The 27,249-nt window shown below is 38.0% G+C and overlaps 4 protein-coding genes across 7 annotated transcripts; 1 reads left to right on the forward strand and 3 right to left on the reverse strand.

The window, feature by feature from the left end:
- On the forward strand, positions 1-900 carry LOC18444306 (uncharacterized). Its single transcript, XM_088852462.1, has 2 exons — positions 1-396; positions 498-900. Exons 1-2 carry the CDS (start codon positions 7-9, stop codon positions 780-782), a joined length of 675 nt encoding a protein of 224 aa, XP_088708588.1. The 5' UTR covers positions 1-6; the 3' UTR covers positions 783-900.
- Positions 901-8,897: 7,997 nt separating this feature from the next.
- LOC18444308 (Ubiquitin carboxyl-terminal hydrolase family protein) lies at positions 8,898-27,204 on the reverse strand. 4 transcript variants are annotated; one of them, XM_088851549.1, is made up of 4 exons: positions 27,080-27,204; positions 25,784-26,948; positions 11,015-11,124; positions 8,898-9,407 (listed from the first exon to the last, which is right to left on the reverse strand). In XM_088851549.1, the coding sequence occupies exon 2, from the start codon at positions 26,896-26,898 to the stop codon at positions 25,885-25,887; it is 1,014 nt and encodes a 337-aa protein (XP_088707675.1). In that variant the 5' UTR covers positions 26,899-26,948; positions 27,080-27,204; the 3' UTR covers positions 8,898-9,407; positions 11,015-11,124; positions 25,784-25,884. The 4 variants fall into 4 exon arrangements, with proteins under 4 accessions (XP_088707675.1, XP_088707674.1, XP_088707673.1 ...); XM_088851548.1 differs by lacking the exon at positions 11,015-11,124; XM_088851547.1 differs by having other exon boundaries at positions 25,784-27,204.
- LOC148779706 (uncharacterized) lies at positions 14,200-14,730 on the reverse strand. The gene has a single exon (XM_088852463.1). It carries the CDS (start codon positions 14,728-14,730, stop codon positions 14,200-14,202), a length of 531 nt encoding a protein of 176 aa, XP_088708589.1.
- LOC105421435 (uncharacterized) lies at positions 14,848-15,654 on the reverse strand. The gene has a single exon (XM_011628863.2). It carries the CDS (start codon positions 15,652-15,654, stop codon positions 14,848-14,850), a length of 807 nt encoding a protein of 268 aa, XP_011627165.2.
- Positions 27,205-27,249: the final 45 nt, after the last annotated feature.

The following is a 27,249-nucleotide window of genomic DNA, read 5'->3' on the forward strand; positions in this document are numbered from 1 at the left end:
TGAGCCATGGAGAAGTTTCAAAAGACCCAATTGGCAAGGTTAGTCGCCATTGCATCTCTCTTCCTTGTAACTCCTTTGATACGTCCATGGATGAGGCCCACTTATCTCTACTTCCTCCTCAACCTCCTCATCCTCTCTCTCGGCCTCGAATCTGGAGCACTCGCCTCCTTAGCCAAACCCAACAACGAAAAGAAGCCCACAATGCTTAACAATTTCTCAAGCAATGGCAATGGAGGCAACATAGCGGCCACCTTAGTGAGAGAAAGTGACAGTGGTGGTGGTGGTGGTGAGAAACTAACCGCTATTGTTAGAGAGAGAAACGCTTTTGTTGGTGGTGGTGATAAGGTAACCACATTTGTTAGAAAGAGAAACGCTTTTGTTGGTGGTGGTGATAAGGTAACCACATTTGTTAAAGAGAGAAATGGTGGTGGTGGTGGCGGTGACAAAGTAACCACTGTATTAGAGAGAGAAATGATGGTGGTGATGATTTTGGCAAGGTGACCACTATTGTTAAAGAAGAGAGTCATACTGGTTCTAGTGTGGTTTTAGCTGCAAGCCAAGGTATGGTTTCTAGAGTGAGAAAGGACATGAAATCTCCATCTACACCAAGCCTCTTCTATATTGAAGGAGAGGAGGAGGATGCAGAGGCAAAGGAGGATGTGAGCTCTCAAGAATTGTTCGCCAAGGTCGAGAACTTCATCGGCAACTTCTATGAGCAGCTGAAAATGCAGAGGGAGGAGTCATGGAAAGCCATCCAAGAAGTCTGTATCAAAGCCTTTTAGGACCCCTCTCTCTCTCTCTCTCTCTCTCTCTCTCTCTCTCTCTCTCTCTCTCTCTCTCTCTCTCTCTCTCTCTCTATATATATATATATATATATATATATATATATATATATATATATTGCACTTCTTTGAAAGGTTTCACCATTTCCCGTCTCTCTCTCTCTTCTCTCTGTCTTTCTTTCTCTCTGAGTATATATTGCACTTCTTTAAAAGGTTTCACCATTTCCCCTATCTCTTTCTCTTCTCTCTGTCATAGTACATATTGTCACTTCTTTGAAAGGTTTCACCTCTCTCTGAGTTTATGTTATCACATCTTTGAAGGGGGTTCTGTTGGGTTCATGTGGCCTTTAAAAGCTTTATGAATGCTTGTAAAATGAAATGATATAGTGGAACATGAATTCAGTGGGAGTGTAGTCCATCGTAGGCCATATTAAGCAAACGATGTTTGCAGATACCAGACTGTGCTTGACGATATAGGTCAGTCGGTTGGGAAAAACCCATGGTACCTGGACTTAAAGAACAAATCGAGAAGGGTTCTAATGGGTTAGCTCTTGATGAGGTCGGAGAATATGCCCGGATGAGTGAGCCGAGGGACTGTATAACCATTGTGTGTGATGGTGGCCTACAGAGACGGGTGTTGTTTTCTATAACGAAATTTATTTTCATGACTTGGAAGTTAAGATTTAATTTCTATTCTTAACAGAATGTTTTATGGTTTACACTAACTTTTTAAACTTCCATTCTGAGTCTAATTTGTAATAAAATTTATTTGAGAGAGAAATATCTATGAAAAGAGATGAATAAATATTTTGGACTGAAGAGAGGTCATCCTGAATTTTCTATAATTTGGTATGTCCTTTATTGAAGACATGAATAGCTATATTTATCAAGCCTACTTAACATAGTGATATAGGGCTTGTGAAAATATATGTGTTACTATTATGTATTTAATTTCAAACAAAATTGGTTTGAAAGAGAACTCCATGATGGTAGAGAGAAAAGACAATTTTACTAGATAATGTTCATCCTGAAATTCTGTAGTATGATTTATTTTGTGACGTAAATGTCTCTTATTTATTTCTCTGAAGAAAAATACTATTTGGGATTCAAACTATGATGTTATGATTTGGTTTTAAGTCTAGTTTTCAACACAAAAGATTTCAAAAAGAATTTCTTTGAGGGTTGAGGGAGACAAATTTTTCATTGAGAGTTGCTCAACCTGATTTTCAACTGAAAAAATTACATTGTGACATAAATGTCACTAAAATGAATATTCACTAAATGGTATAATTTAGGGATGGAACTGAGCACTATTTAATATTTTTTTTAGTCTATTATAATACTCAAAAGAATTCAAATATTAACTCTTTATGAGTTGAGAGATATCATATCATTATCATGGGATGCTCAAGTTCTATTCTGCAGTAAATTAAAAAAATGTGGCATGTTAAGACGCATATTTGGATTCCTAATTATGAAGATCTTTTTTTAGGGCTCATTTAAAAAGGTTTTATAGTATGCTATGAGTATGGTTTATTATAATAAAACTTCAGAGAGAAGTAATACAGAGTTGACAAGATATGACACTCTATGTGAAGAGTATTTGATCTAGGAATAGCAGAAAGAAGAAGAAATACAATATCTATAAAAACATCTTGGTTTCTTCGAAATGAAGGGATATATAGAGAGACTTGGTGGTAGCAGAGAAATGCGAAAGATCAGTAGGAGAATCGAAATTGTGATATTTGAAATAATGGGATGAAGAAAATATTTTCTTCACAATGTAAGACAGGAGAATCCAAGTGCCGAAAAGATGGACACTTCGTGACATGTGAAACCAATGACCAATATATTCTCCGTCAGTTGCGTGTATTTCCAATATCACAAAAGCTTGTCAAATAAGTAAAAGCCATGAATCAAGAAAGCCCAAGTACCATACTACATGGTTTTGAGGTATGAAATCTATCCCACATTATATGAAAATGTCATATAGGGAAAGCTGATTCAATAACTTTGTTTAATGTGTTTTGGTTATATTTTGGCTAATTGTTTTATGAATATGTGTGGACATTAAGTGATAAGTGTTAACAAATTTGAAAGTGCCAATTTCAAATACCTTGTATTTTTGTGCCTCCTTGTACTTGAGTATGAACTACTTACATGGAGATGTGATTTAATCAAAGGCTTTGAGCCCCAAGGATGAAACACGAGAGATGGGTGCGGCTCATTCAAATATGTAAACACAAAGGGAATGTTCTGATAGAACTTGGTCTTGGTGACCATCCTCTCAACAATGCCTATAATATGATGTGGTGCATGTGATGATGATCTCTTGATAAATTCTTTATAATTGCCAAAAATGAAGTATTTTGTCAAGGCTTTAATAGACATTATTTAATCGTGCTTTATTTTGGATAAAATTATAAGATGGTACACATATGATTTGTTTTTATGGCCATGAACTTGACTTGGTAGGAAATTAAAAGTGAATGCGGTAGAATGATTTATGAAGGTTAAGCATGTATTTTATAATTAAATTGGATGATTTGATAAAAGCCTGAGTCCATGAATATGGTTTTGAAAAAACCACATAGTCTTGCAAGGTCTATTAAATCTTTATGAAAATCATTTTAAACTGTGATACTATTATATAACTATTGCTTGTGAATGCATATATATATATATACCAAGTCATTTTTTTTTTATTAAAAAGATAAACATTCTGCCTTGAAGGTTTTTATAAAAGTGGGAAAAAAACTGTCATGTACTGTTTTTTTAAAATACCTATACGCCTTAACCCATGTTTCTAATTATTTAGTATCTTCGATTACCTAAGACTTTGAACCATAGGGAATGTTGTAGGAATGCCATCATGTTGGGCTTTCCTAACATATATTGTGTTGATTAGATAACTTGGTTTGTATGAATTTGCTACCAAGATGTCTAGTGTAGTTGAATCTTTGTGGTTCATGAAGGTTTTGCATATTGTGAAATCAACGGGTATTGAATTACATATTGTATGAGACTTGATATACTACCTCATGATATATGCATAAGAATGTTGAGAATGTATATGTTGTATGTGCAATAATTGAGTGGGAGCTGCTACAGTCCCACGGTTTTTTAGCTGCTTGGATATTCAAATATACAAGTGTAAGCTATCTCACAGATCCAGATGATGCGAAGTCTACATCTGGATATATGTTGATGCTTGAAGAAGGTGCAATTTTTTAGAAATCAAAGAAACGGGATGTGACAAAATTGTCCACTATGAAGGCAGAGTACGTGGCGTGCTGTTTGGTGATCGAAGAGGCCGTATGGATTAAGAAATTTCTTAATCGACTTGACTTTCATCTCGTGCTTTGTGAAGCAGTAAGAATTTTCTGCGACAACACGTTGACGATATGCGTGTCAAAGGAGCCACGATTCCATGAGAACTCCAAGTGTATAAAACCATGTTTTTATCACCTGAAGAATGAGGTGAGATTGAGAAAGATTAAGATCCAGATAAACTAAATATTCTAGTGGAAACACCTGCTAGTATTTGACATGCCAAATGGAACAACAGACTATATTGTTGTTCATCCATGGAACCCAAATGTTTGGTGCTGATTGTATGGCTACAAAAGGGAGCAACTTATTTGAAGAACTCTTTTGAGCCCATGAACAGACGATCTCATGAGATAAGGGTACGTGATGGGTTTTTATGGTCCATGATTCGCGATGCGATTTGAAAGATGAGCTACGACCATTTTTAGGATGAGATCCGAGCAGCAAAGAGAAAAATGTGTTGCCTCTATAAATCCTTTTGTGAAAGGATTAATGGCGAAAGCCATGATTAATGTATTGAGAGAATAAGTCAAAATACTTGAGTGAGTTTGTAATTGGGAGAGAGAAAGATGGGAATAAGAGAAAGTGAGATTGTAAGGCATTCAAATGCCAAGTGAGAGATGTTGGGTTTATGTGGTATTTAAAGGCCTTGTGAGTGCTTGTAAAATGAAATGATATAGTAGAATATGAACTCAGTGGGAGTGTGGTCCCTCGTGTAATACCGATCTGTGCTTAACGATCTAGGTCAGTCAGTTGGGAAAAACCCATGTTACCTGGGCATGAAGAACAAGTCGATAAGGGTTTATGTGTTAGCCCTTGATGAGGTCGGAGAACATGCCCGGATGAGTGAGCCGAGGAACTGTGTGACTCTTATGTGTGATGGTAGCCTACAGAGACAGGGGTCAAATCTCATCCATATACCATCGATCGTTCAGGAAAGCTAGAAATCCTTCTTTTAGGGTGAAGCGTATGTGCGTCATAGAGCTGTGGTCGCATAAGGTCTTTGTGACCTTGACTTGTCTCTAGGGGAGGATCTGTAATCCACATACTGGGATTTTGACCCCTTGGCTCATCCACCAGACTTTAGTAACCAGCTAATGAGCCCCTGCTATATCATGGGGGCCCATTGTGCACGTGGGCCTGCCATATTTTTAGGTGGGGCCCATGAGTGCCTCCCTTGGGTGGCACGCCCCACCCTTATTCTCTTTCCGATTTTTTGGTGATATGACATGTGGCCATATGGTTGAAAGATATTGACTTGATATATCTTTGAAAGATTTTGTGGAAAGATTGAATAGATTTATGGTAAGCACAATATTTTGATTAGATTTAACTTATTTAATTTCTATTGATGGGAAAATAGTTTAGGAAAGGAGGATAATGGTTCATGCACCTTCCATAATGTTGATGGTCCATCTATGGCATGGATGGCTCAAATCTCTCACCCCACAAGTCACCCTTGATCGACGGTCTATGTTCAATCTCACAAGAAGAGGCAAGCCAAAGAAAACCCTAAAAAGTCCTAATCTTATTCAAAGCCTGTAAAAATGGATTGTCTCTACCCAAAATCTCTACACCTTATATTTCTATCTCTCTCTCTTAAAAAAGTTTATTTCTCTCATGTTTGATCTCTCTCTCCCACATTGTAAAAAAACCTAACAGTTTAGGTTATGGAGTCCTTATCTCTCCTATCTCTCAAATATGGATTTATCGCTAAGGGCTTTAGAGTTTAGCAAAAAGAGAATGCATCTCTCTAAAACTACAGTGCTAAGAGAATTCACCTAGCGTTTGACTTTGTGATCAAAGGGGTTCATGTTCCATTGGTGCGGCTTGGCCGAAATGTGATTTTCGGGTTCGAGATTGAAGCTAGACCGTTGATCCCACGCCATCGGATGGTGGTGACTCGGTGTGGGGTATAATAAGCCCAGTTGAGGTAATCGTCGGCACTCTTCCTTTTGTTTTTTGCAATCTTATCTTTTATTCTCAAGGATAGTGCATAGTTGTTTTAATGGCATCAAGTTGTTAAGATCTTGGTTTTATTGTTATGTTGATTTTATTTTAAAATTTATCTTATTATAATAAAAATCACTTGTAAGTGATCTTTTGCCAAAAGAAAGGGGTGAATATATATATATATATATATATATATATATATATATATTCCCCGATAAAAGATCGCACAGGTCTTTCTGTTTCAGTTTCACCATTCATCCGTCTCCTAACCACCATCAATTCTCTCCCTCTTTTCTTTGAAGGGGGTTTCACCCTCCACCATCAAAGGGAGAAAAGGCCAGATTACCCTTGATAAATTGCATCTTAATACCAATATTAGTTTAGTTTACATTTTAATTTTGTTTTCTACAATTGGGATCCTCTAGTAATTTGAGCGAGCTCCCTATATTGTCACTCTACTGAAAATCATGTTGTGGAGTTGTAAATTTTGTGAATTTTATGTGCTTTATATATGAACAGTTATTGGTTTCTTTAACATAAATTAATAGAAGATTCTCAAACCTAGATTCCCAATATTATTTCTTGAAGTGTAATTTCGTATTTGACCACTAAACTTCTTATATCACATATAGCTTTATAATAAACAAATTTTTTTATCTTGTCAATAAGCTGCCCCTCATTTTACCAAGTAGGATTGCAATGATAATGATTTAAGAACGCTAAGGTTATTTTTCCTTTTTTCTTTTTTTGCTTTTCTCTTTTGTTGGTTTGGTTTTTGAGAGGGTTTTGGATTAATGAACTCAATGGAGATGAGATAAAGCGTGCCCCCCACGTTATTTGGTGGTCAAGTGTGTATTTGTTTACATTATTAGGGATATTCGAGACATTCCATTGTACAGTGGAAAAGCATAGACTCTTTTTTCATTTTTTTTTTTTTTTTTGGATAAAAAGGATCCACGATTCCATAAAAGATAAAGTTTATATACAGTGAGGCTCTAAATAAATAAATTAGAGTTTATCTCAAAAATTTCATTAGATGATATTGTTTTGATGTCTAAATATCCTCAAATTGATTATCTTGACATCATGGACATAAAAAAAAAAAATAGATTTCAAGGTTTGAAAATAGCGTATTTTGTAGCATATTAGTGTGTATTTGTTTAGATTATTAGGGATATTCGAGACATTCCATTGTAAAGTGGAAAAGCAGAGATGCTTTTCTCATTTATTTTTTTATTTAGATAAAAAGGATCCACGATTCCATAAAGGGAAAAGTTTTGATAGAGGGAGGCTCTAAACAATTAAATTAGAGCTTATCTCAAAAATTTCACTAGAAGAGATTGTTTTGATGCTTAAATATCCTCAAATTGATCATCTCAACATCATGGACATCAAAAAACAAATGGATTTCAAGTTTTGAAAATAGTGTATTTTGTAGAGTATTTTTTTACCATCAATTTTCAAGATTTTCAAGTTTTCATAGACATGTTAATCAACACTATTTTTTAAGCTTTGAACTTTATAAATAAAAATAAAAATATATTTTAAGGCTATCACAAAGATTTCTAGTATTGAAATCACATTTCTCGATAGTATATGAAGGTAGGCTCTAATTTGATTGTTTAGAGCCTAGGATCTATATAAACCACACCCTCCAATAAATAGTATAATGGCCGAGGAATGGAGAGCGAGGAGGCTCCAAATATCGAGCAATTAATGCCGTTTATGAGAGAGAGAGGAAACGGGCATAGAGAGACCCAACTGGCAATGCCAGCCCCACCCAGCTTAGCCCTAGTCCTTATATGGCCAGCTCAATAAATGAAGAAAAAGAAATGTTTACCACAATGCTCAGGACCAGTAAACACTTGAATAGTCCAAATAATGTATCATTGTTTTAGGACTTAAAATGTTTTTTTCTTCATTTCCATAATTATCAATATCAATCAATTTGAGAGTTGTAGCACCAAAACTGCATTTACCTGCGGAAACTGAGAGCTTTGGCACCAAATCCTATGCTAACTTTTTCCTTACTGTAAATTGAGTACAACTTTTATAAGGAAAAATGTCATATAAAGGTGAGGCCCTAAACAATCAAATTAGGGCACACTTCAAAATTTACTAGAAGAGGATGTTTAAATTCTCAAAGATCCTCAAATCGATCATCTCAACTTCAAGATATATGGACATGAGAAAAAATAGATTTCAAATTTTTCAAATTTTTCAAATTTTGTAAAGCTTTTGGAAAGTTTGGCAATATGCTACACTAGTATTATTTTATTTTAAGTGTTGCTATACTGGTAGTTGAGAGAGATTCGCAATCTGCATTGCTTTTTTCTGACAAAAGTGGTTTTAGGATGGTCTCCTGTTTAAATTCTTACAGGCTTTTCCTATTTATTAAAATAAATCCAAATCAGAATCCAAAACTTGACAAAGCAACTCACTAAAAGCTAGAGGAATTGTAAATGTCCTTTTATTTAAATTAATGATCGTGGTGGTCAAGGTTATTGACATGTAAAATTTCGGATCCAAAATTCATCTCTGAGATAGATTCTAGAGTAGGTGCTTCAGCTCATGCACCAAGATCGAACCTGAAATTGATTATTCAAGACGTAAAGGTTGAAGACCCCTCCAAACATACATTCACATTCACTTGCCTGGTGTGCTGCTCACCTCCTGCACAGTTATCCCACTCACAGATTTTATTTTCAAAGTTGAAGAGAAGGCTTAGGTGCAAATAGTAACCATTAGGAGAAAAGGAATTTGAAACTTTCCAAATATTGCATGGATCTTTTTATCCTATCGAAGGATCGCCATGAATTAACTGTGAAAGAGTTCTTCGAATTGCACAGTTCCATTACGTATCAATTCATTTGCAATATTCATAAATAAGATACATGGTATAAAGTACATATCTCCTATTAATGCCAACAATCTAGAATTGCATAACCAGTGAAAAGCACAAGAAGATACAATGTTCCACAAAATCATACACTCAGAACGAAAGGTGAGACAAGCAAAAAAGGAATTACTAGCACTCGCTAGGAACATGAACACCCTTTGTCATTGATATACAGGTGCCCCATATACACTATAAAGTCGGTGCTTGATTATTTGTTAGACGAGCATCCTCAACCCCTACACTGCTTTCAGTTTGAGGAGGCATCTTGATGTAGAGCTCATCTAAAGTGGCACAGTCTTTAATTGTTAAGCCAAGCTCATTCGCCAAATGAAGCAAGCATATAAAACATAGGTGAGGGGAAATATCTTCAGGTGCAGCTGCAGAGCAGTCTTGTGGCAAAGTTCTCAGCACCTGGCTGAATAATAATGCAGAGCCTTGTTTCCCTATCAAGATAAACAAGTTAAATAGGCATCCAGTCTCTCAATTAAAAGAAAATAAAGGGAACGACAATCAGGAATAACCAATTAATTAATGTGCAAACCAAAGTGATTATCCTAGCATATACTAATGAACATGTGAATATGAGGATAATATTCATATTTCAATGCCTACTTTGCCAATGCCTCACACATTAGGCATGAGCTTCTCAATCATCTCCAATATGTAATAAATTCCTTTCGAGAGGGACTTAACATTCAGAGAGAGATAGCCGAACAGAAAATAACTACTTTTATCATCAGAATATGTTATACCAAGTCCAATATAGTTAAAAAACAGAGGGACTTGATAATATTCCAAAACAAAGGGTTCCTTAAGAGCAAGTGTTGTCCAATATCATAGAGATCCTCTATTTTAACAAACTTAAATTCCCACACACTCACATCAGTAAATTGCCACACATGCACACACACGTGTGTGCGCACATGCACATGTACACACACACAACTCTATTCTGTTTCTTCTGAAGCCACACACACACACACCTCCTCTGAAAAAGAAAGTGAAGGGGGTTTTAATCTACTGAAGCATGTTGTGCAATGGCAAGGATTGACCTACCAATGAAGCAGTCACAATCATGCATAATCCGATCAATTCCAAATGTGTTTTGAATGTTCCAAACTGACCTAGCAAAATTGGCAGAGGTAAGGAGATGATCAATACTCCTTTTGCATTATTATATATAAAGCCAATGCAAGGGATCTAGAAGCCCTAATGTTGAAGATTATTCAGGTAGAATCATATCCAAATAACCCAGCCACCCAAACACTTAGATCCTAAGCCAGAGCAGCGACATACCAAAGCAAGTGAGCAGGGAATGAGGCAGGATCAACTGAAACTGAGGACAGGTAAAAAAAAAAAGGGACCAAGACACCAAAACCGTCCAAATATCAAACTCTTTCATCAGAAAAAAAAAAAAACATTTCTGAAATAAAAAGGATCCAGTAAGACTCCATAGAAGGCAGCTAAGATCAGCAACCTCACCATTTCAGGTTCTTCACAACATCATGGGCACCACACAAGCATTAGTTCAAAAGCATTGCCCAAAAGGTCAGGTCCTGGAAGAGATGTGATGGGCCTCTAAACCATATATCAGCCTAGAATCTGATCCTGAATCCATCACGAAACAAGAATCCAATACCCCTACTAAACATCCTCCCACCAATTGACACCTGTCAAAATCCCAACACCCTATTGATCCACTAGGTTCCTAAAACGGGAACCTAATTTAATCCATTTTAGAAAGTTGGCTTCCCTACAATTTTCAAAAATGATAGAAGCTCAGAGTAATGTTCTATGGTGGAAGAAAAACTACTAATTAATTTGGCATACCTAGATATATATAAAACTACAACCTAATAAAAAATTCATATAATGATTCACCTTGAGGAATCATCAAATCCAATATACATAGAAGACATCATACTCACATTGAGTTCACACCCAAACAAAAGAATATGCATAGTGAATGATAGTGAAAAGGCCAAGTGTAAATCAAACATACGAGAACTGAGATAACATTAAAGTTTGGAATAACCAAAAATTTACTTACCACCTCAATCTTTCGACAGATTTTTAAAGGAATTCCCAAAGCGTCCCCTTCAAAGAATGAACTTCAACTTGTTTTGAAGTCTTGTCATACCGGACTTCGATTTTGTTCACCTAGAAACATTGACCATGACATAAAATAAATTCGAACTTTGAAGACAAATTACAGAATTCAAACGTGGATGGAACAATATCTATATTCTATGTTTCCATTGAAAAGAACAAAAATATTCTGAAAATCAAGCAAAAAAATAATATACTCTCCACATATACAGACTCCAATTCAGACAGTATATACTCTCCACATATACTGTGGCAATTACATTGATGCTCAAACCGTACTTCATTCATGTTTTCATGCTCATGGGTCTGCAAGGTAGTGGTCTACTTACCTTTGTGTCCCAATGGTGATCCCAATTCTCCTCCCACAGTTCCACTTCAAGCTCTCCAACAGTGAGTCAAGGGGGCCTTATCCAAGTCCTTCACTTGCCTTAGAGAGAGAGAGAGAGAGAGAATAAGGGAGTGTGGGTGCCCCTGGCGTGAGGGAAAGGAGGAGGGCTTAAATACTCCTCAGGTGGCAGGTAGCATCCCATGGTCGACAAGTGGCAAGCCACTCACATGCAGCTGGGCAAGTGGCAAAGACTGGCCATGCACAGCTGCGTTGCATACAACGATACCCCCCTCTTCTTCGTGCGGCGTTACCCCCTCTTCTTCACACGGCGTTACCCCCTCTTCTTTGCACGGCGTTACCCCCTCTTCTTCAAGCGGCGTTACCCCCTCTTCTTCACGCGACATTATTCCCTCTTCTTCATGCGGCGTTACTCCCTCTTCTTCGCACGGCGTTACCCTCTCTTCTTTCCACGACGTTACCCCCTCTTCTTCGCGCGAAGTTACTCTCTCTTCTTCACGCGGCGTTACTCCCTCTTCTTCGCACGGCGTTACTCCCTCTTCTTCACGTGGCGTTACTCCCTCTTCTTCACGCAACATTACCCCCTCTTCTTCACGCGGGCTAACTCTTTTGCCGACTTGGAGAAGTTTTGAGCCTCTCTCGAATCAAGGCAATCTTTTTTGAGATTACTTGAATAATTTCAGGACCTAACAACCTTCTTTCACCGACCTCATCCCAATAGATAGGTGTTCGGCACTTCCTTCCATACAAGGCTTCAAAAGGTGCCATCTGAATACTGGCCTGAAAACTGTTATTATAAGCAAATTCTATCCAAGGTAGATGATCCTCCTAGCTTTCCTTGAAATCAGTAACACATGCTCTCAACATGTCTTCTAGAGTCTGAATAGTTCTTTCTTATTGCTCATCAGTCTGGGGGTGAAAAGCAGTGCTAAAAGTGAGTCTTGTCCCCAGAGCTGATTGCAAACTGTCCCAAAATCTTGAAGTAAATCTAGTGTCCCTGTCAGACACAACACTGACAGGTGTTCCATGTAATCTCACAATATCTTTAATGTATAGTTGGGCCAATTTGTCCAAAGCATAAGTTGTGCAGACCGGTAAGAAATGAGCTGCTTTAGTCAGTTGGTCCACAATGACACAAATACTATCATATTCAGCACCTGTCCTGGGTAAGCCAAAGACAAAATCCATGGTAATGTGCTCCCACTTCCACTTCGGCACAAGCAAGGGTTGCAATAGTCCAGCGGGTTTTTTATGTTCAGCTTTCACTTGCTAGCATGTTAAGCACCTCGAAACAAATTGTGCCACTTCATTTTTCATATCATTCCACCATAAAAGTTTTTTCAACTCCTGATACATCTTTGTACTCCCCGGGTGCACAGTATAACGGGAGTGGTGTGCTTCTTCTAAAATGACAATCTTCAAGCCCTCCATAATCAGAACACAAACCCGATCTTTAAATCTTAACAGACCGTCCCCACTAATAGAGAAATCTAATTTCTTTCCAGCTTTATTTCTTCAAGAATCTTCATACGTTGGGGATCCTCTTTCTGCGCTTTACGAATTTGCTGAAAGAGCTGGGGCTCCACCCTCAGACTAGCAGTCATTCCTACCCCGACATTAAGGGGCAAAGTTGGGTGCCACTCCACTGCATCTTCTATCAGTTTCATCTCTCGAGTCATCAAGTGTGCCATTGACACTAAGGGCTTCCGACTCAAAGCGTCGGCCACCGCATTAGTCTCGCCCCTTTGGTAATTGATGGTACAATCATAGTCATTCCGTTGGTCCACCCATCTTCTTTGTCTCACAATCATCGGACCATACAAAATTTACTTCTTTCTGAGTTAGGCGAGTCAGGGGGAGCGCTATCTTCGAGGACCCCTCTACAAAGCATCTGTAATAACCTGCCAGTCCCAAAAAACTGCAGACCTCGGACACATTTGTCAGCCTTTCCCACTTCAAAACAACTTCAATTTTGCAAAGGTCAACAGCAACCCCATCCTTAGAAATAACATGCCCAAGGAATGCCACACTTGAAAGCCAAAACTCGCTTTCCCCAACTTAGCAAATGACTTCTCTGTCTTTAGGGTCTAGAGGACCATCCTCAAGTGTTGTTCATGCTATTCTAGACTTCTTGAATATAACAGAATATCATCTATAGAAACCACCACAAAATCATCCAAAAAGAATCTAAACACCCTATTCATCAAATCCATAAAGACGGCCAGGGCATTAGTTAACTCGAACGGCATTACCAAGAACTTATAGTGTCCATATCGGGTCTTGAATGCAGTCTTAAGGACATCCTCTTCTTTGACCCGCAGTTGATGATAACCCGACCGTAGGTCAATTTTAGAAAACACTTGAGCCCCTTGAAGGGGATCAAAGAGGTCGTCAATTCTGGGCAAGGGGCACTTATTCTTTGCCGTGATCTGGTTCAGCTGTCTATAATCTATACAAAGTCTTAAGGGCCCATCTTTCTTTTTCACAAATAAAACCAGCGCACCCCATGGCGACACACTAGGTCGAAAGAATCCCCTCTCCAATAACTCTTGCAATTGCTCTTTTAGTTCTTTCAATTCGGCTAGGGCCATCCTATAAGGGGCCTTAGAAATGGAAGCAGTGTCAAGAACTACTTCTATTTCAAATTCTATCTCCCTAACTGGAGGCAGAGTGGTTAATTCTTTAGGGAAAACTTCTGGGTACTCCCTCGCTACTGGTATCTCATCTAACTTTGACTGGGCATCCCGATTCTTCACTACATAAGCCAGATACCCAACACATTATTTGGCCAACAAACGGTAAACCCGAAGGGCTGAGATAAAGTGTATAGGGGAAACATCCTTAATGCCAACAAAATTCAATTCAGGCTGATTAGGGCGTCTAAAAGTTACAGTTTTGTCATAACAATTTACTGACGCACAATGCGCGCATAACCAGTCCATGCCCAAAATTACATCAAAGTCTTGGATATCTAACAGTATCAAATCTATAGGTAGAACACACCCTTCAAGCAAAACTCCACAATGCTTACAAACAATATCAGGTTCTATAGATTCCCCCATAGGTGTGCCTATAACCAATGTCCAGTCAAGAAGTGCAAGTCTAACATTTATGTGGCATGCAAACTGAGGTAGAACATAAGAGTGCGTGGATCCAGGGTCAATCAAAACTTTAGCTTCCATGTTGCAGCAAGAAAGCGTACCTCGAATCACAGAGGTGGATGCCTTGGCCGCTCGTTCTGTAACGGCAAACACCCAACCTTGAGTCTTTGGTCGATCTCCTAGTCCCTTCACCAGACAGTCCTTGATCATGTGGCCAGGCTTGCCGCATCTGAAACATGTTCCTGTCCTTCTTCGGCATTCGGCTGCCAAGTGATTGTTCTTTCCGCAATATGGACACGTCGAGCGCTGGTTTTCTCTTATGTCGCCCTAGAAGGTTTTCTGGATCTTCTTACTCCCTTGATTATTATTTCCCCTAGAACTTCTCTTTGGGGGTGGTTGAGTCTCTCTTCCAAAACTTCTAAACTGAGCTGCTACCATCCTCCCATCTTTCCTGAACCGGGACTCTTCGCCGTCCCTTTCTATTTTTATGGCCAAATCCACTAAAGGGGAGAAGGTCTTTAAATTGGCTGATAATACCCTCTCTCTTATTTCTGGCCTGAGGCCTCTTTCAAACTTACTACCCTTCCGCGCTTCGGTGTTAATGATGTGCGGCGCATATCTTGACAATTTAGCAAATTTGGCCGCATACTGTTCTACGAACAAACCCCCTTGTTGTTGCTCAATAAATTCCACGTCCATTCTTTCCCGTACTAAGTCAGGGAAGTACTTCTCATTGAAGGCTTCCAAGAAGTTCTCCCAAGTCACTTCTATCCCTGACTTTTCCCATGATTGTTTTACTAAGCCCCATCTGTGCTCAGCATCTCCTTCTAACATGATGGCCCCCAACCTAACCTTCTGTTCATCACTGCAATGCAACACTTCAGATATCTTTTCTACTTGCCTTTTCCACCGTTCTGCTTTTTCTACTCCCCCATGCCCTAAAAACGTCGGAGGTGCTAGCCTCCTGAACCTTTCTATTAGTCCACCATCAGCCTTCTCTGGGGCAGGGGTAACCAAGGCTGGCATACTTTCTTTCATCATTTGAGTCATGGCCCCCAAGGTCTTGAAGAATTCTCCAAGGGCTTCTGTGTTCTTGTTACAGGAACTCGCATTATTAGCACGAGTCCTTGGCATCTTTGTCCTACAACAGGGGCACCCCAGTCACTAGTCTACACAAAACTACACTAGAGACACCTCTACAACATTCTAGGCCAAGAATCCTATCTTAGCTGCTCTGATACCATAACTATCACGACCCTGGCCCCTGACCCCTACTGTCCCATACCGGAGGGTGACAAAGTTCAGGACCACGACCGGAGGCCGCAGACGTCACTCAGGTGGGAGTGGCTCAACGCGTGTCAACAGGGTGGAATCGAAGCAAACCATGAAAATTAAAATTAAACTTATACATCAAGTGCCAAAAACTGAACAAATTAAAACCATTAAGTATACATTCCATCTTCAAAATTCTTTACAATATCGCTCCAGGCCTACAAGCCTAATATTTCATTACGTCAAACAGAATTACATGTAGCCACGCCACCAGACACCTACAAGGCCAAAAAGAAATCCTTAACAGGTTTGAAACACCAAATGCCAGCTATCACCGCTTTGCTGCTTGCCTCTCGCAGTCAGGCACTATCACTCTACAAAGATAAAAAAAAAGAATGAACTAACACGCCCAGTAAGTAGGTCACTGCCCTTACATTCCCGACTACAACATATAAAATAATAACATGGCCTACAGTTCATTAAAGATCGCACTGGTATCAGAAAGTAGAGTCATACATCAGAATATGTACACTAACAGTATAAAATGAGTATTGTTCAAATGTCGGAGCACCTAATATTTCCTGAAATGGCAATTACATTGATGCTTATATCAGCCAAAGAACCGAGGTAGACGCAGCGCGTGTGGTAGAGATATTCTGAATATTGTAATAATATACTTGGATCATGTTCTGCCCTGGTATATGTGGAGATGTGCTTGGATCATGTTCTATCATAATAGATACATGTGAAGATACATGTATGCTTGGATCCAAGCATATCTCCACATTTACTGTCAGGAAAAACAACCTTTCTTTAAATATGCTTGAATCAAGTTAATGTCCCTTTCTTTATATTAGATTGAAACCTTTCTTTAAATGGGGCTGTCCAATTCTGTCATAAATATTGTTTTTTGAGGTCCAGGGTGTGATACTAAAGGAAAAGATTCTTATGTTTCCCCTACAGCATAGAAGTTCTATCCTACCCCTACCATCCAGCCGTCCAATTTTGATCAAGAAAGCCACTCACCGTTTGAGCTTAGATCCAACGTCTCAAAGTATTTTATTTTTAGTTTTTTTTTATACAAATTGTATTAATATGAAATTTGGGTACGTGCCATTTTCTCATTGGGGCGCATCTATAAAAAATATTAAAAATAATTTTTCAATAAAATATAATGACCAAAATATCCTTTGGAATTTTTAGGGGTATTTTGGCCATTTTATTTTATTGAAAATATTTTTTTTATATTTTTCGCTAGTGGCAGTTTAATAGAGGAATGGACGTCTAAAATTTGGTGTCAAAATAAAATAGTGTAGAGGCGTGACATTGTGATTGGGGCAATCTTAGCCTCCATTCAGAATGGACGGTTGGATAACGGGGAGGATAGAACTTCCATGTTTTAGGGGAAGCATAAAAAGCTTACCCGATACTAAAAGTACGGGGGGGAGGATGTCTATATAATTTTTCCTTAAACTAAACACAACTTAATAGATTTCATCCTCACTTACCTATGCTTCTAACTCATTAGCTACATCCTAGTGCACACTGGACATGTTGCACAAGGGAAGCTTTTGACCTAAGAATCTCCATGAAGTACTATACAAAGGCCATCTCAATTCCCTGTTGAACCTCCTCTTCCACACTTGGAACCTAAAGACCAACAACACTATCAGTTCTCCTAGGATTCGCAATTGCACAAAAAAAATGAAAGAATTGAGCTCCCTTTTCTTCAACCATTTAATTCTCGATATCTTCTTACAGTAAGTCTCTTATTATCTAATACACTCATGCAATGAGTTGTAGATGTTGACTCTTTCAAGCACTTGTTTCTCATTAGGTCCCAATTGTTCCTACTCAATACTATCTCGTTATTAGATTCTGAGCATTAGGCTATAAATCTTAGATTTCACATTATAGGAGTTCTTTCTCTCGTCCACTGCACTATTTTTCGTCGAAGTAACTCTAGTTTTCTGGACATCTTAAAGCCATATTTTCATGTTATAATCGTATTAGCACAAATTTGTTTTATTATTTCAACCATCTATTTCTTTTCTAGCCGCTCAGTTTCAAACATGAAATGTCTTGGCCCATTGGCCTCTTTCTCATTTTGCAACATAATCGGCAAATAACTAGATGAGAACTTTGTTAAGGATTTAGCAAATATACAAGGAAATATGGGGACTTATGGCCTCACTGAGAGTATGATCATTGATAGAGTAAAGTGGCGGATCAAGATTTGCGTGGCCGATTTGTGTGGCCGACCCCAAATAGTTGGGAAAAGGCTCTGATGATGATGATGACAAGGGAACACACACTCCCATGAACTTTACCAATCAAATTTACACATAATTAAGTTGTCCTTGTTGTTATTAGATCAAGTATCATGTATGCCACAAATATTCTAGCAATGGGTGTACCAAAAGATTAAAATACATACATTAATTCTGTCATATATTCTTGGATCATAAATTAACAAGCATACATTAATTCTGTCATATATTCTGCATGCTTGAAAGGACATTAACTTGATCAAGTTAATCTTTTAGCAACAGGTGTACCAAACCTTGCTATCATAATAGATCCAAGCATACATGTATCTTTTGTCTTTAAATATCTTTTATCTGAATTACATATATCTAGATATGCTTGGATCATGTTCTAGCATATAACTTATCTTTTGTCTGAAATCTGTCATAATATACTTGGATCATGTTCTGTCCAAGTATATGTGGAGATATGCTGATACATGTGTCATAAATATTGTTTTCAAGATTGGTTTGCTAAATAGTACTTCTATACATGTATCTTTTATTTAGCTCGCATTTAGCTATGTAGTTTATTATCAGTGTGCCTGTTTTCGATGGCAACCCATAAGTCCTCAGCCTTAGCATGCTTCAAATACTTTATGCAATCTATCACTCAAATTATTTAGGATAGCACTTCTACATGAAACATCATCATTTTTCCACTACAAATATTTTTGCCTTTCCTTAAGAGTTGAATCATCGTTGGGTTCACATGGTTTCTCTTCATTGATCACATACAACAAATCCATATGTGAAGCAAGAAAAAAAATTTACTCTTCTATAAAGGAAAATTAGATCCATCAAGCTTTTAACTTTTACCCATTGGGAAAGTATGCTTCTTTTAGTAGCTATTTAACCTAGCCTCTGATATCAAATTTTGGATCTTTTTTGAGACAGCTACTGATATGGATTAATGCAAATAAGATTTGGATCAATATCTCTCTTTAAACTCTACTTGAAATATTATCGAACACTTCACATCTCATCTACTGATGCAGGTTTTCTCTTATAAGGCAAGGCGCCCCTTCTTCGTGTCAAGTGATGTCATGTAATTTTTTTGGGCCTAAATCACCGGCACCCTCTCTTACTCATTATATAAAAGACTGAGAAGTAAAGTAGGTCCGTTCTTTCGAAGAACTAGAAGCGAAACGCTATGACGGGGCAGGGGAATATGCTTATGATTTTTATATGATTGGATTCTATTGGTCCACTCTCAATTAGCTCAACCCCACCCCCTTAGAATAAGAGAATAGTGAATTACCAAGGAGTCTACTTTTTTTATTTTAAGCCAAATTCCTCCATTCAGCAATCAGCCTACACTCAATTTAAGACCCAGCTGAACAACTCTTCCATATTATGAGAGAATGCAAAGTATGGTAACTCAACTAAGGGCTCACCAAAACTACCAATCAATATCCAATCTTTCGTCCTCCATCAGATTTTACCTTAATGATAAATCGTTCTAAAAATGGGTAAATATGGTGTATGGAACGAATTCACTGATATGTTCCAACTAGGGCTTATAGAGAATGGCAAAACCACACCTCTAGGAAACATATACCTTGGTAATACTTTGTTGGATTTTCTTGAGCATGGAGAGATTAGTAACAATGTAGAGAGAGAAAGTGATTGAGAGATGATGAGAACAAGATGACTTCACAATAGATGGTTAGGTTGTCCTTGGAACACTATAAATGCACCCTTCGACTAAAGGCACCTATAAATGTTTAGAGAGAGAGAGAGAGAGGGAACAAGTATATTGGAAGAGAACGAGAGGTGCACCACACCAAACTTCTCAAACCCTATCTCAAAGTATATAGGCCCCTTCATTTCAACAGTTAAAAAGAAATGTGTGGGGAATTTTAGAAAACGTTGATCAAAAGGGATTATGTAAAACAGGGATAGTTTGGTCATTTCTAAAATGGTAATAAATAACAATTTTATTTTTTCCAAAACAGTCCACAAAATCATGGAGCAAACCCCACGTTTTTTAATCTTTCAGAGGCCCAAAACTGTGAGAGTGATTTATTTGAACCTTACTTTTGGTATGGCCTAAACGACTAACACCAGATGCGTAGATCTTTCCAAATTACCACCATATGCAGCACTTTCCATGGTATGGTCCAGAACAAATAGAAATCACAAATCAAGGTGCCCCTATGTTCATTGTGAGGTCAATAATTAGATGAACCATGGTATGTCCAAGGGGTATTTTTGTATGCGTATCTCAGATTTTGTTGTAAAAACTCTGAACTTTTTAACGACCCATAACATCCTAGGACTCCCAGAGAAAACCACTGAAAGTGTAAAACACCACAAATACGCAAACAAAAACATCAACTCAGGGTGGCTATTGGCACACGAATAAACAACCAGATTAAACAAATGAAACTGGAAGTGTCAACCAGATAGTTAATCTATATAAATTTTATTTGAGTTACTGCAAGGAAGATAGTGCTCTCGTGGAACAGATTTTTCAACATGCGTATAGCAAATCATAAACAGTAAAAGCTACATTGAATAGCATTCTTTGTCGGTCTAATGTATTACGTTGCAGCTTGTGCTGCCTTCCATCTGATAGCTACCATTACGAAACTAGTAGATGTGTAAATACTTATGTACAAGTTAAATACCAGATTGCCTAATGATAAGATTTCCATTTTTAACAAGTTCTTAGGAATATTTATTCTTAGATATTCCATATCATATTGGAATCCAAGATGCCTACACACTGATAGGATACAGACATGGACATGGATGCAAATATCCTATCCACCACATTGAAACATATGCATTGTAGCGTGTAGGCCTAATGTATTACGCTGCAGCTTGTGCTGCCCTCCATCTGACAGCTGCCATTACGAAACTAGTAGATGTGTAGATACTTATATATAAGTTAAATACCAGATTGCCTAATGATAAGATTTCCATTTTTAACAAGTTCCTAGGAATATTTATTCTTAGATATTCCATACCATATTGGAATTCAAGATGGCTAAACACTGATAGGATTCATATATGGATATGGATGAAAAGATCCTATCCAACACATTTAAACATGTGTTATAGCTTATCTAGTGTGTAATGTAATGATATATCATATATCTTTATTATCTTAATAGTCAGGAATTAATGTAAATATCCCTTAGTTTTTTTGGTATTTAAAAATGGCTCCCATTTTTCATATTTTGTGCTCATGTCCCTTTTTTTTGTTTTTTATTTTTATTTTTTCTAGAGTGCCTTGGCTCAGAACTCCAAGTTCCGAACCTACCTTTTGGAAACTTTGTTGTAGTTCCGAACAGCACATTCACTCAAAAAATAGACAAGTGTCCATGTTTGAAACTTCAAGTTCTGAATCTAGGATGCTTGTGTGTTCGATGTGGGAATAAGTGGTTCGTAACTTGAATTTCTAAACTGATCTCACTCAAAAATACACGTGTCCTTGATTCAGATCTTCAAGTTCCGAATTGGGGACGCTTGTTTGGCTTTTGCATGAATAAGCGGTTTAGAACTACAAGTTCCAAACAGATGTCACTAAGAAAAAAGAAAAAGAAAAAAAACAGAGAGAGAGAAAGACATTGATCCAGAACTTGGAGTTCCGAAGCGGGGGTATTTTGGCAAAATAAAAGAAGGAAATGGGGACATTTTTTAATTGCTGCAAAAATTTAAGGGGTATTTACATTAATTTCTGTAATACTTATATACATGGTCTATGTTAGGCGTATCATATTTTATGTTCTTTATATATTGACAATGTACCCTTGTACATCACATCACAAATTTACTATAAACATATCATAAGTTTAGATACATCATAATGCTTGTTTTACGTTTTGTTCATAGTGTGTGTATCATTTTATATTGAGAAGTATCCAATATCAGTGTCAATGTTGTATCATATGAACACTGGTATGTTGAGCATAGGAAAGTATTCAATTATCTTGGATTATAATGATATTATATATATCAGTATTCATGTTGTTGTATAAAATTGGAATTTTGCTCTCAATAAACTTGTCTTGTATGCACTGGGTAGAAAGAGTACCCTGTTCTGCTTGGGCTTCAAACTTTGACTTAACCAAGTAAATGGTCCTATGGTGTTGGATTGGCTGATAGAGAATGCAAGTTGGTTTACAGATATTTCACATAATTCAATAGATCCTACGTAGAATATATTGCTTCTTCAGAATCACATACTTTGAATTCCTATTTATTATTTGTTTATTCTATGAAAGTACTTGCAAGCATGCTAGGATATCCGGGGGATTCATCGCTTATTCTGACTGTTACGTATGTTTGGTACAGTTCTGAAATATGAACGCTACAGGGCATCTAATATCTCTCTTTTCAGGTTGTTGCACTTTGTTGGAAAACCGGATCTTCCCAATTAGGCCTAACAGGAATGAAGAAGGTAACTTTATGTTGACATTGCACTCTGCAATGTAAATCCAGTTCAAATTAGGTCTTCCTATGAATATGTGCTTATTTCTCATGTGACTACAGATTGCAAAAGGATACAAGGAAGGCCAGAAAATAGGTGTTGCAGAGCTTGAATCCAGGGTTGATATCTATGTCAGTCCCCAAAGTCATACTATCATAACATTACTTTCAATGCATGGATTCTATAAGGGTGCGGCAGCTAACTTAGATGATCAAGATGCTTTAATCGACTGTGTTGTATGGAGAAGAAATCGTGCAACCTCATCTTCTTTGCCTAAAGCTTCAGAAACATATGTATCTCCCTTATCAAGACAATCATCAGATTCCCCTACGATCTCTAGCACCCCACATTCTGTAGAAACAAAACCTCCACAGACAAATAATTTAGAAGGGAATCAAGGTACTAAGCAGGTTACGATCAATAACCCCACACCAGATGCAATAACACAGTATATCGATAGGGATAGCCCTTCACAATGCTGACGCAGAACCTAACAAGAAAGTGCAACAAGCTAATCTTTTGTGTAAAAATATAACCCATAAGCAGACTGTTCATCACTTATCACCGGTTACTGTTGAAGGGTTATCTAGTTCAGTTCCAAAGGATCCCAGGACCAACTTCTTTAAAGTTGAGAAGCCCAATGTGCCCAAAGAACAAAGTAAGTTCGATGGGGCCACGAAAGTATCCAAAGATTTTCTTTCCGAACTATTTCATGCATTGATAAGAAATCCACATAAGTTTGGCAGTCCTAATGATGAAGATCTTCCAGAGTTTGACTTTGTTTCAGCTTGTGGGCTTCCTCAATTCCCCCTAATTGTGCCTCCTGTTATTAGCAATAAAGCAAAGAAGCAACCCCAAGTTGCAGAAACCAGTGATCCCAAATACCCGTTGTTTTCAGCATTGCCAATTTCAAGGCAGTTAGCAGTTGCACATCAACAAAATCTCCATCCTCCAATTCCTCTACCACAAGTGGAAGTAAATTCTCACCAAGAATCAAAGAAGAATGGGGAACATGAAATGAAGGTTTTGGTTTCTATGTCACCCACTACCGAAACAACTCTGAGTCTTTGCAGTAAAAACATCTTATTGTTAGGCTAAGATTTCATACAAAATGTTCACCTCTTTGGGGAGAAGGAAAACCTACAAAATGCCTTGAAATTGGTACACCTATTGCTAAAAGATTAACTTGATCAAGTTAATGTCCCTTCAAGCATGCAGAATATATGACAGAATTAATGTATGCATGTTAATTTATGATCCAAGAATATATGACAGAATTAATGTATGTATTTTAATCTTTTGGTACACCTATTGCTAGAATTACTGTATTCAGAATACCTTCAAGCATGCAGAATACTTGGATCAAGTTAATACATGTATATCCATATGGAAATACACCTATCAGAAAGAGGCCTCACAGTCAACCAGCTTCAAACGAGGGGCCTTCCCGTACCTAATAGACGTGTGATGTGCGCGGCTGATAAAGAATGCAAGGTCCACCTCTTCTTCCACTGCCCCCTAACTCGGGACCTCTGGGTTGCTCTCCTCCAACTGTTCAGTGGGCAATGGGTTGCACCTCAGTCGATCCCACTGCTTTTCAGGTCCCTTCACCCTTTCCCCCCTGGCCCAAATCTGGGATTCTCTTGTGGAAGGCATAGGCATCGGCATCGGCAACTCTCTGGGTCACCTGGACTGAGAGAAACAAAAGGATATTCCATGGTGAGAGGTCCTCAAAGGCAGCCATGTTCAACAAAATTAGTTCCCTGGTTATCTTTTAGGCAACCAACCAAGGGCTTCCACACTCCACCTTCATCAAGGATTTGCAAGCAATTCTCTTCTCAAGGAAGACCCGCATTCCCCATGCCTCCTTGTGGAGACCTTATCCAAGATAGACCAAAGTCCACTTTTACAGTTGCTCTCTTGGCAACCCTAGCCCTGCAGACATAGGTGGCTTATTTAGAGACCATACAGACCAGACCCTAGCCACTCTGATTACCAATCAGCAGAGGCCCTTGCCCTTCTTGAGGGCCTCAAAATGTTCAATCCCCAGTGGAGCCTTCTTTAATAGTTGAGGAAGATTCAAAGAATGTTATCAATTGGATTGGTTTTTCCTCAACAAATAACTGCTTGGGCCAACAAAATCCTACCTAATGGAAAGATGGTTGGAGAAGTGACAAACCCTATACTTTTCATTACAAAAGCTGCTGGGCCTCAGGTTCTTCTCCATGCCAAGGACACTTGCTGATATTTGATGATATTGCTCATATATATAGGTATATGGACATCTCATGGAGGTATATTTGATGCAAGGCCAACACTGTCGCTAAGAATGGAGCCAACAGCAGCATATCATAGCCTTTTTCATATCCTCTAATTCTCGCTTCATCTAACCTTGCGGGAGGATCTTTTTTGGACCTAGCTCTTATCTACTCACCCTTTTTTGGCCTATTTTTTTACGACTTTCTATTTCTTCCCTACCCAATAGAACAGTTAACAACTTCAAAAAAAAAAAAAAAATACCGATGTACCTCGTGACATTGGACTGCTGGCTCCAAAGTCAATTTCCCATGAAGGAGAAGCAATATTATATTCTCAGCATTCTTTGCTTTAAAGATTACATGCGTCTTCTTTTTTTATTGTTGATGGACAGGTCCAGATCTAGAGTTAAGAAATTAGCGATTATCTATTATTCTTTGAAATCATGTAGTGGGAGCATTGACTATTAGACATAAAAGGGGCTTTGCATGTGTAGATACCCAAAATTCACAGAACAAATATGAGAGCAAAACTTTAATGGGGCCTTCTCTTACTCATTCCAGCCAAGAGATTAATAACCCTGGAAGTATCTCTATGTTTCCACCTGTCATGAACAATACCATGTGGGAAACCACTTGTTTTTCTTTTTCCAATGGGTACCACTTGTTTCATCTTCATTTTCTACTTTGCTATCTTTCGCTTATTATTGTCATTACTCAGATGTTCGTTTTAATTTTCCTAAATGGTGCAAAATTGAGTGAAAACAATCATGACCACCAAAATTAAATTTTAGAATTTTCAGTTTTCCATTTTAAATTGCACAAAAATCTAAAACCCCAATTCATCTACTTAGAGTAGGCATTTGAGCAGATTAACATGCTTTAATTGAATTCAACTCTACCGCGAAAACATGACTATCTTCCCACCAAAAATATCCAATAATCATAGTTAATGGGGACAAAAGAAAAAAAGGTGCCATGTTACATACCTCTCTCCAACGGATATGACAAATACCCCCTTCAAATTATCTCATAAACACTCTGTTCGACTCTTTCCTTTACCCAACCTACAACAGTCTCCATGAGACAATCATCTCGGGATCAAATTCTGCTTCTTTTTCTCCAAATTCAAAGCACATCTTCGCCTGTTATACTCATGAAGGCCCTCTTGCATCAATTCCCCAAATTTATCTTTAACAATAACCAGTGGATCTTTATCAATAAGCTCTGAACCAGAATAACCTTCTCTTAGAACAACTGTATGTATCTGATACCTGTTTGATACATAGAAAATTCCAGGGTGTTTCATTAGCATAATATCTAATCTATCTGGTAATATGAATTCTCTCTTAAAATGACCTAATTTCACAATTGAAGCCTTCTTCCACAGTGTTAACGATAGAATCTCATGAATCAACCCCACATCCCTCTTCTCCTTGAAGTTTTCATTTGGGAGCTCAGCATAAGGTGATATATAAGGTGATTCATTGAATTCTATGAATTTTTCCCATGATTTCTTCCAGGTTAAAGGCAATAAACACTGGAAACTTGGTGATTCTTTACCCTCCTCTTGAACTTTCCTCTCCAAAAAAGAGAGAGCCAAATTAGGGTCCCATGACAAAAGCTCAATCTCTAACCCATTCCTTTTACCACTGAAGTTGATGACTCTGAAGAGCTCAGGGTATTTTGGTATGATACTGATGAAATAATCATCTGGAAACCCGAAATTTCGCTTGAATTCATTGAATTTCATGGCATTGATCCTTCGATCTTTCGAAAGCATCAGAAACTTTGCAAGTCTCTCCACAAGAACTGGTTCCTGCCCTGATTTCACTATTTCTTCTTCTTCTACAAGGGCCATCATCCTCTTTGTTAATCTACACCATGGCTCATTCTCCTGCATAAAGGTCTCAAAACAACGCGGGTATTTCTTTATCCAGTTTGGGGCTTTCCCCTTAAGATCTAGGGTTTTGAACTTCTTCTGAAGGAACCGAACTGGTGTAGCCTGGTTAGGGCATCTTAGGATGATATTCTTGAGCTGGTTGTTCACTATCCATCGACGATTTCGAGAGAGGGCGGATTCTAGGGCTGGATCTTTCTTCATGGACCATGTCGAAGAAAAGTTGCAAAATATTAACAGAGATGGTATGGTCCCTGGTAGAAGCCATGAAAATTTAGGGTTTCTAACAACTCTATGAGCAATCATTTTTTAGGTTCTAATTACACGGAGTTCAAGCCATAGAAACTAACAAACATAAAAAATTTCATAAAAAAGCAACTCGTACCATTTCCTCCTTATGTATAAAGGAACAAGAAGCCAAGCTCTCTCTGCTCCATTTACAGGGAAAGAGATACCGTTTAAGTAGCAGAGAATGATGCGGAGAGAAGAAGGCGATGTATATTTCTCAATACTGTGTGCGGAGAGAAGAAGGCGATGTATATTTCTCAATCCTGT

Source organism: Amborella trichopoda, chromosome 11 (assembly GCF_054954075.1).
Source record: "Amborella trichopoda isolate Santa Cruz 75 chromosome 11, AtrichopodaSantaCruz75HAP2 v2.0, whole genome shotgun sequence".
Classification (NCBI taxonomy): domain Eukaryota; kingdom Viridiplantae; phylum Streptophyta; class Magnoliopsida; order Amborellales; family Amborellaceae; genus Amborella; species Amborella trichopoda.

Bases quoted from the DNA above. Each gene is read 5' to 3' on its own strand.
- LOC18444306 (XM_088852462.1), top strand. From the start codon at position 7: ATGGAGAAGTTTCAAAAGACCCAATTGGCAAGGTTAGTCGCCATTGCA. The intron at 397-497 runs GTAACCACATTT...GATTTTGGCAAG, and splicing joins TTGTTGGTGGTGGTGATAAG to GTGACCACTATTGTTAAAGA.
- LOC148779706 (XM_088852463.1), bottom strand. From the start codon at position 14,730: ATGATCAAGGACTGTCTGGTGAAGGGACTAGGAGATCGACCAAAGACT.
- LOC105421435 (XM_011628863.2), bottom strand. From the start codon at position 15,654: ATGCCAAGGACTCGTGCTAATAATGCGAGTTCCTGTAACAAGAACACA.
- LOC18444308 (XM_011628810.3), bottom strand. From the start codon at position 27,000: ATGATTGCTCATAGAGTTGTTAGAAACCCTAAATTTTCATGGCTTCTA.